At 36.7% G+C, this 10,094-nt stretch overlaps 1 protein-coding gene across 2 annotated transcripts; it reads left to right on the top strand.

The window, feature by feature from the left end:
* Window positions 1–5,512: 5,512 nt before the first annotated feature.
* Window positions 5,513–9,816, top strand: LOC133420233 (uncharacterized). Of its 2 annotated transcripts, none has more exons than XM_061709859.1 (6): window positions 5,513–5,596; window positions 6,592–6,645; window positions 7,266–7,613; window positions 7,701–7,775; window positions 7,870–7,995; window positions 8,078–9,816. In XM_061709859.1, coding segments are annotated over exons 1-6 (678 nt in total). In that variant the 5' UTR covers window positions 5,513–5,595; the 3' UTR covers window positions 8,152–9,816. The 2 variants fall into 2 exon arrangements, with proteins under 2 accessions (XP_061565843.1, XP_061565842.1); XM_061709858.1 differs by lacking the exon at window positions 5,513–5,596 and adding an exon at window positions 5,803–6,411.
* The last annotated feature ends 278 nt before the right edge of the window (window positions 9,817–10,094 follow it).

Raw genomic sequence — 10,094 nt, 5'->3', positions numbered from 1 at the left:
GAATGGAAGACACTATAGTATGAATGGAAAACACTATATGAATGCCTCAGTAGAATCCTGCATTTGTATGTTCAGTGTTTCACCTTCAGCTGTTGGATGTAATATATCACCATATAGTATTCATATGTATAGGCTACTCAAATAGAAAACAACACACAATTCTTTACTGTAACAACAAATACGTCATATTTTACAGTATGTAAGTAGAGTAGAAATGCTAGAAGAAGTGCAGTGTTGTAGGGGCCAAGGGTGGCATGGTGATGGAGGACGGCGTGGTGATTGAGCAACATTTATTTATTTTTCTTCTCATGTAGTTATTTTGTTTTGTTTTTTCAAATCTTGCACTATAGTGCTTACATTGTGTTACTGTAAAAGGGACAAAGACAAAATAAGCTTTGGCTTCAGTCTACACCTTTTGGTCCTTGTTTGATATACATGTAAAAAAAAAAATAACTTTGTATTGACTACTGACTTCTATAACGTGACCAAATAAACATATCAAATCAAATCAATCAAATTGACGGCAGCACACATTGTTATGTTCCCTCCACGTTGGCCAGGGACCTCTGTGATGGCACGCTGGCCGATGATATTCCTCCCTCGGCGCCTTCTTTTTACAAGGTTGAACCCGCTTCATCAATGAATATGAATTCAATGGCAAATTGCTGGTTGCATATTGCACAACAGCCTTTGGAGTTTAGAAATGTGACTGACTGTGTGTTCTGTGTGAGCAGCAAGAGAGGGAATTCAGGAAGAGTGTGCAGGGTATTGGGAATTGTGTGTAGTGTTGTGAGAAATGTGTGGTATGGAATGGGAATTTGAGTCTAGAGCAGTAAATGTGCTTGGAGTTCAGCAGGATTGGTTTAGCCACCTGAAACTTCAGGTTGTGCACATTGTGTCTGATGTTCCAATAAATGTTTTTAAACAATTGTGAAAAACTGTAAAAGGCACACTTTATGGAAAATGTACTCTTGAAAGGTTTGTGCATGAAAGTGCAGCATGTTTCGCCCGCAGGAAACATAAACCAGTCTAAGTTTCTGCACATACGCTTACATATAAACTTTATATTTATATTCAGACATTTAAGCGTGTGAAGAGAAGCCAAAATGAGGATTTCAGACCAGTGACGCAATACAAAGTCGATAACACGCCAAAGGGATCCCAAATAAAGTGAAGATCCGTTTCTTTTTTTTTTTAACTTTGATGTCACATGTATTTGAATTGGGTCACATTCGTCACATTTAGCACTTTAAATGATTAGATCTCACTTTTCCTGATGAGAAGGTTTGTTTAGACAACTCCCTCCTACCACAATCGTGTCTTGGAGTAAATGACAGTTACCTACCTGGAACATGTGCGTAAGAAACGCGCTCCCTTCAAAAACTTTCCTCAAACTGTCTCATCTCGCAGTTTCAGCTTCACGTCCGAGTCCGCGAGCAAAGCTCGGACCTGCGACGGATCAATCCTCCCGCAAAGGTCGAAAAAACAAGAAAAAGCTTGAAAAGAACCCAGGTGTGTGAAAACGCCCCTTTTTTTCAAAAGGAGGAAGTAAGGGGCCGTTTCTTCTTTTATCGCGTCATTCACAGCAAGACTGAGAACAGCGCTGATGAATTCCTTCAAGGTCAAATAGATCAAACTTTTCTTGAAAAATCCCAACTCAATTTGGAAAAACTGAAAAACTTTATTACTGCCCATGTGTTTAATGTATTAGGAGGACTACATTTTCTGCTCAGGTGTAACTACAATATTTCCAAATTACCTGTGAATCTATCTAATTTTCACAGCCAACTTCTACTATCCTGGTCCATGATGTACACACACAATGTATCTCCCACAAATATTTCATTTGGAACAATGAAGATATTAGATCAAAAAACAAATCTTTATATATTAAGAGATGGGTTGATAATAATATTTTACTGCTTAGTCAACTATTGAATGACAATGGTCAGTTACTCAATTATGAAGAATTTCTTTCAATCTATGTTTTTCCTGTTAGAATATTCAACTGTGTTTGATGCAGACGGTGCTAGAAAGTTACTGTGTTTTGCTCCTAAAGGTAGAAATTGTAATATTCCAAGTTTTAATTCTGATGACATCTTTGTTGGTAATATTTGCCCTTTACTAAGTGATAAAGCTACGAATAATTGCATTAGATATATTATACAGAGAGATATTGTTTCTAAACCTGCAGCAGTTTTCTATTGGAATAACTTACTAAAACATGGGTCTTATCAAGAAAATGTATTATTACAAACAAAGTAAGAGAAGTTACTTTTAAAATACTTCATAGATGCTATCCAGTCAAGACTATTCTTATTAAATATAAGATAAACATTGATACACTCTGTTCTTATTGTGGTAATGTGGATGAAACAATATCTCACTTATTCTGGAATTGCACATAATATGATATAATTAAGGATATAATGTAATTAATGATATAATGATATAATTTTGATACAAAAATATGGTATTTCCTGATTTTTTTTTCCTCCTTAAACCTCAAGCCTCCTATTTTGTTTTGAATATAATTTACTGTCCTTAATTTGTAACTGCATTTTATCCTAAAGTTTTGTACCTTTTCTGTATATATCTGTCAATAAAAAATAGAATATATATTATATTTATTTTTATATTATATATTATATAATATATAATATAAAAATAAAAAACAAAAAAACAGCGCTGATGGAATGTCGTATACAACATTAATACACAAACAAACAATCATTATCAAGCATGCCAGGGTTTTCAGCAGGACAGAAAAATATTTAATAAAATAAAACTTACTCAGTAAAAATTTTGAAAAGTTTACATAGATCATAAGTTTTAACAGCTTTTTTATTCTCGCAATCACAGAGGGAGGAGATATATTGCTTAATATATGCAGACAGTTCAAAAAAAGTTTGGTTTCTTACTAGAAAATGTAGAAATGTTTATGTAAGATTTACATAAATTAATTATCAGAATCAGAAATCACTTTATTTCGCCAAATGTACAATGTACACAGGAATATAACCTGGTAAAAACAGCCTCACTGAGCAATAAAATAACAAATTAGAAGATGCCTTAATTTAAGAGGGTGGTGGCCTGGGGGGAAAAAACTTAAATAAAATAAAACTGGGAATTCAGTTTTATTATCATATTCAGTGTAACAGAACCAAACATTTTTCCAGCATAAATGAAAGCGGGGGTAAATATGAACACTGAAAGCGTGTCGGTTGTTTGACCGAGACGAAGGTTTCATTAACAGTAACAGTGAATACAAGTCACCTCAAAGTCTTTCTGAAGCCTTTGATTAGTCGGGTAAAATCTATGAAACATCTTAAAGGACATTTCTTTGACCTTGTTGGTTAATAAAAACTAATTAAGTCAGTCAAAGTCCATACACACCAAGACATATTTCATAGTGCTATAATCATGCCAAATATTCTAACCAAAGATTCTACTCATTGCACTAATTGAAAATAACAGATAGTACTACCATATCAATGACTCTGAAATAATAATTAAATAGTTAAATGGTCTTCCTACCATACTTCATGATGAAGGGGACTTATCAAAAAAAGTAGGAAACACTTCATGTCATAATTTTCCTATCCTAAGTTGGGGCTGGTCTGTTAAAGAACCAAAATGATATCCAAACATAAACCCTCAAACAAAACGGAAACAAAACCAACCTAACAAAACAAACACATGCACACATGCATGAGATAAAATGACAACTTAAATTTGTTTTGCTGGTTTCCTTAGCATCTTTTCACTTTCTGTTTTCAGAGCTATCATTATTATTATTATTATATTATTGCTATTATTATTATTATTATTATTATTATTATTATTATTATTATTATTATTATTATTATTATTATTATTATTATTATTATTATTATTATTATTATTATTACTACTACTATTATTATTATCATCATCATCATTATTGTTATTTTTATTATTATTATTATTATTATTATTATTATTATTATTATTATTATTATTACTATTATTATTATTATTATTATTATTATTATTATTATTATTATTATTATTATTATTATTATTATTATTATTTTGTGTAGACTTATGATACTTCATTTGTTTTTTTGTATATTCTATTCTGTTAAAAGGTGGGCAAGATAAGCTTTATGCTTCAAGCCCAGACCTTTTCGGTCAAATAATCACAATGTTGACCAGGGAAAAACCTGTGTTATCTTGTTTGTTGATTTTTGTTTGTGATTGACCGAAATAAATATTTACTACTACTACTAAAACAGACATAAACGGTGCCCCCACTTAAAACAAACAAGGTAATGAAACAACACAAACCATTGCACTCAGATCTTATCATTGTCACTACGCCTTACAGACCTACGAAATTCTTAAAGTCAAATTCTATATGAGATTGCCATATTTTTAAAAAGTCTGAGGATCTGCCTTTACTCTTGTAATAAATATCATCAAGTGTAAGGTACACTAGCTTGAGAGTTCATTCCACCAGCGGACTAATACTGGGGGTTTAGATTCTTTCCAATTTAAAGTTATACATTTCCTGGCTGCCAACAGCAAGATCTATATCTGCATTGATATTTGTTCCACTTGTCTGACATACTAGTGGACATAAACGAGGTGACAGAGAGACAAATACATGTAAACATTGAGATATCAACTTGGTAACAGAATTCCAAAAAAAGGAAAGTGCAACGATTGAAATATATGACAAGTGGTTTAATGACGAGTAAGATTTGTACATAGACTTATCCTTTTTTGTGTATCTTCTCTCCTTATTTGCTTGTTTTGTTTATTTCTTCTGTTTATTGGTTTGGTGATGTATCCTTTTACCCTTCCTGTCGTAACTTTTATTGTATCTTTTTTTATATCTTTAGCTGAGCATATCTACAGTTTTTGTTCTTCGTTTTAATCTTAAATAAAGTTGTATGAAACAAAACATTCAGTTTAAATTGAATCTCCAACATCATCAACATCAACACAGACGTTTGACTTCAAAACATCCCTCAGGTGCTTCACGTGACGTCATAATATCTACAATTGTGAGGTAAAGCGGTGCAAGATGTCCTTGTGTAATAAATCTTATTTCATTTGGTAAAACAAGATAAATTAAATCATGTTGAGTGATTTAAAATGTTCTATTACTGTAAATACACATTTTAGCCCACAGATGACATTGTTTTGTGTAGATTCAGGAACATACACGGGCCTAATTCCTTTATTTTCTAAAACCATCTGCTGGAAGGATCATGGGTCCGACTCCTGGAGCGTCACTTCAGCATCTTCAGCAGCCTGGACACCTTCATAGGTGGTTCTGCCCTGGAAGCATCAAACCTCCCCCCAACAAGTTCCTCCATCACAAGAACAAAATGTACTTACAGACTAAACAGTAGTTATGATAAGATGGCAAACAAAATATCTAAAGTCCGGTTTGTCAACTAGATCCTCCTTAGAAAAATATTTGCAGCCCCTCCCACTCTGACTTCCAGGTAAACAGGCTGCAGTCGTTCAGACACTCAACCTGCAACTCAGTCGCAACGTTTATTATGGTATATCATCAAATATAAAATGGAATAGCTACAAACAAGTGAGTAACTTTCTAAAATGTTTGTTTCTCCATATTGATTCCTATGTGTAAATCAGCTGTGCTTTACATCCGTGTTGATACCTGACTGAAGATTTGACATTAATTCACTGGGGCTCATGGAAAGGGTTCCAACCTTAACGGACCCGATCACGTCGAGTGTCCAGAGCTCATCGTTGGGTTTTACTTACTTTTTTGCCAAATGATTTTTCAGCTCAGCTCAGCAAAGCAAAGTAAAACAGAAAGTATCACAAAGCAGAGCCCGTAAAGGTTTAGACGTAAACGTTTAGCTTCGACATAAACGGCTAATAAGTGGGACTGAAATGGGGGATCTGAAGCAAAATAACTAGATTGAAGTTTGTAAATCTGCAGAAACAACAAAGACATGAAGCGGATGTCATCTTTGTTTGCTTTTATAACTTTTAAGTGTTTTTGAGCTTCACTTGTTTGTTGACATTCCTGCAGTCCTGATGGTGTCTGGACGGGAAGTTTTTAACTCAAAGTGAATCATCAGATTGATATGCAGGTCTGTTGGTGAGACATTTGTATCAGGTTGTGTCGATCAGTGTTTTGCAACCTGCAGGATAGTGTTCCCTGAGGACCAGTACCGTCCACCCTGGTCTAAAACCTGCAGGATAGTGGGCCCTGAGGACCAGTACTGTCCACCCTGGTCTAAAACTTGCAGGATAGTGGGCCCTGAGGACCAGTACCGTCCACCCTGGTCTAAAACCTGCAGGATAGTGTTCCCTGAGGACCAGGACTGTCCACCCATTTTCACCTCTCATACCTGATGTGAATGACTCATGATTATTTTCAAGGTGCTTAAATGAGGTATTTTAAATATGTGCAGAAACTGATAATAACTGCTTTAAAAAGGCCTTTTAGAAATGAAGCCTTATATCTTTTAAATCTATGTCTGAAGAAACCTGGGTTTTGCTTTCACTCTGGTTCACCACGCCCAGAACTTCTGTCTAATGAAGATGTGTTCTGTGTCACAGTGACAGAACTGAACTTCATCCTTGTGTTCGTTCACGTGATGTCTACTGGGCCTGGTGAGTCAAACGTCAACACACTGGAGGTACAAAACCTCTGAAAAGTTTGTTTGATTGTTCCTGTTGTGTACTGAAGACATTTTGAACAAAACAAGTTCTGGCTTCTCTCGTCAAACACCAGCTAGTCGCAGGATTCACCACTTTAACAGAAATGACCACGAAACACTCGTCCATACATATACACGTATATACACGTCCATACATATACACGTATACACACGGCCATACATATACACGTACACACACGTCCATACATATACACGTACACACACGTCCATACATATACACGTACACACACGTCCATACATATACACGTACACACACGGCCATACATATACACGTACACACTCGTCCATACATATACACGTACACACACGTCCATACATATACACGTACACACACGTCCATACACATACACACGTACACACACGTCCATACATATACACGTACACACTCGTCCATACATATACACGTACACACACGTCCATACATATACACGTACACACTCGTCCATACATTTACACACGTATACACACGACCATACATATACACACGCCCATAGATATACACACATACACACACAGACGTTTAATAAAGACTTATGTCTGTTTGTCCTGCAGGGACACATACAGCAAAAACAGCTCAAGTGGTCTATCTTGCGGCAGAGCAGGACAACATCACCATCAGTTGGGACTTCCACGCCCAGACTGATGTGTCTTCCACCACCTTGAACTGTATTGAGGTTTCACATCATTCTAGGACTCTGTTTCTGATGGTAAGGGGGGATGAAGTCGCAGAATCTCAAGATCCTCAGTTTAGAGGACGAGTTCGTTGTGACAAAGACGCTCTCAAAGATGGTCAGATTAAGTTCAGACTGTCCAGACTGACTCCAGAAGACTCTGGAAGTTACGTCTGTCAGCTGACACACTTTGACCGGACACTAGGAAGAACAGCTGTTCAAGCCTCTGGTAAGTAACTCAAACACATCTGTTGTTGGTGTCTTCAAGTTACTGTGTGTCTAATGTACCAAATATTAACACAGATGTCTTCTGCAGTAAACTTGGTCTTGAATGTGGACAACTCTCCTTCAGCTCAGAAACCTCCACCGTCAAGACCGATGGTCACTAAAAGTGAGTGAGATGTTACCCCCAATAACTTTTATAAATGTTCCTTCTGCTGAAAACACGGTAGAAACGCAGCTTTTGTGATTTTGTTTGTGTTCAGAGACACCTACTGAAGCCCCATCAACAGACATGAAATGGGGTATGGCTTTAGCGATTCTTGGACTAGTTGCTGTTGTTGGACATTTGTCCTGTTGTTTGACAACTTTTTATAGACGATATAACAAGGGTACGTGTTCCTTATTGTTATCAACAGACTTATATATTACACATCTTTCAATGTTTAAATCAACTTCATATGTTTTGTAAAGATCAACGACAGGATAACAGGCTTCAACAACGGGACGCTCTCATCGACCTCCTGATCAACGTCAACACGCCCTGATCCAGACACTCCTCTGATGACTCCACAGACCAACCAACAGGCAGAGGACAACTTGGTTGAGGACTGACTAGAAGTCAGCTGTCTGATCTTTGATCAGGTTTGACTGACTCAGTGTTTCTTAATTCCAGTCCCCGGGACCCCTGGATGTTTTAGACCAGTAGTCTTCAACCCAGGTTCAATTCAATTCAATTTTATTTTTATAGCTCTATTACAACAAAAGTTGTCTCTAGACGCTTTCCAGAGACCAGAACATGACCCCCGAGCAATTATTACATAAACAATGGCAGGTAAAAACTCCCCTAGTGGGAGAAAAACCTTAAGCCAAACAGTGGCAAGAAAAACTCCCCTTTAGGATGAAGAAACCTGGACCAGGACCAGGACCCTCCTGCCGGAGGCCAGACTGGGGGGGTCGGCAGGCCAGGGCGTCAGCAAGCACACAGCAGACATCCACACAGGCAGGTGGAAGCAGCAGTGGGGTGATCAGAGGGGGGACTGCAGGCCAGCAGCTCCTGAAGATCCGGCCTGCAAACATGCAAAAACCACAGGAAGGATGGACAAAAATGATGGCTAGGAGATACTTATAATAAATAAAAAAATGGAAGAGGAGAAAAGAAGAAGGAAAGAGGAGAGGAGAAGAAGGGTGAGAGGCACCGCCCAGTGGATCATGTCGGTGCCCCCCTGCAGCAGAGGCCTATAGCAGCATATCTACCATGAAGCTGTGTTTGAGACTAACTACTATAGTCTTGTTCTATAGCTGCAGCTATGACTACTGACTCTAACACACTAGACTTTACACTAACTAGAGGTCCTGGAAATATACTGTCCTGGATGTTTTAGATGTTCTCTGTTTCAGCACAGCGGATTTTAATTAATGGACTTCACAAGTTTGTCATTAAGGTTTATAAAATTAATTTGTATGAGGGTGTGTTAATACAGGGAAACATTTAAAACATGCAGGATAGTGGTTCTCCAGGACCAGACTTGGCCATCCCTGACGTAGTCTGTGTCATTTTGCAATAGACAAAAAATTGGATTTACCTCCCTTTTCAAATGACTTAACCGTTTGGTTTCAGATGCCACTGTGAAAATCCAGCACCTCCATATGTAGTTTATATTTCAGGTCTAAAGGAACAAATTAAATAGATAATAGAATATTTTGGGATAAAGGACTCAGTGAGTGAGTCATACAATACTAAATAGTTTAAACTTTTATACACCACTCAGGGAAAGTCTTCGAATTAAAACTTTTCTTCTACATGCCTTTCGAAGGCATGTAGAAGAATATTCTAAGATGTATTTTTCTTTAAACTTTTGTAACCTTTAAGAATTTTTACACATAATGTTTTATTTGTTTTGCCCCGTTAACAAATAAAACATGAAATGGGCAGCAAAATATGATGTTCACATGTGGACGCCAGGTCTCCGGGGGTTAAGCTAGTCTTGATTGATGATGTAATTTATTGAATCTTTCAACTGTACTGTAATTGTTTTAGAAGGAGCTGCTGTGTTCAGTCATCCGTTCCTAAGAACACTCAATGTGCTACTTACTGTCTTAATTTGACATTATATCCCTGTATGTTGTTGTATATATATGCACTGTACAGATATAGTTTTCTATCCTTTGATAAAAATGTTTTTGACATTTTTTATGTTAATGGTATTACAAGTACATATTTAAAGTCTCTTTGTACAACTGTAAATAAACATTTTCTATCCAAACTGCAGTGATCATTAGTTAGAGGATAACGCATCACAACAATGACACTTTTATTCTTTCTGTGCGTCAAACATGTTTTTCTAAGTTATTCTTGCACTGAAGTAGCAAAGTATATTTGTAAAGTAAAAGTGAAAGCCGGCGTAGCTAGTTTTGCTGCCGTTAACTGTGCAAACATTCAAACGTGTCCGAACTGGTTTCAGCCAGTCGGAGGCCGGAGGCAAAACGA

The sequence above is a fragment of the Cololabis saira genome, chromosome 20, assembly GCF_033807715.1.
Source record: "Cololabis saira isolate AMF1-May2022 chromosome 20, fColSai1.1, whole genome shotgun sequence".
NCBI lineage: Eukaryota > Metazoa > Chordata > Actinopteri > Beloniformes > Belonidae > Cololabis > Cololabis saira.
This window is presented reverse-complemented; position numbering and strand designations above follow the sequence as displayed.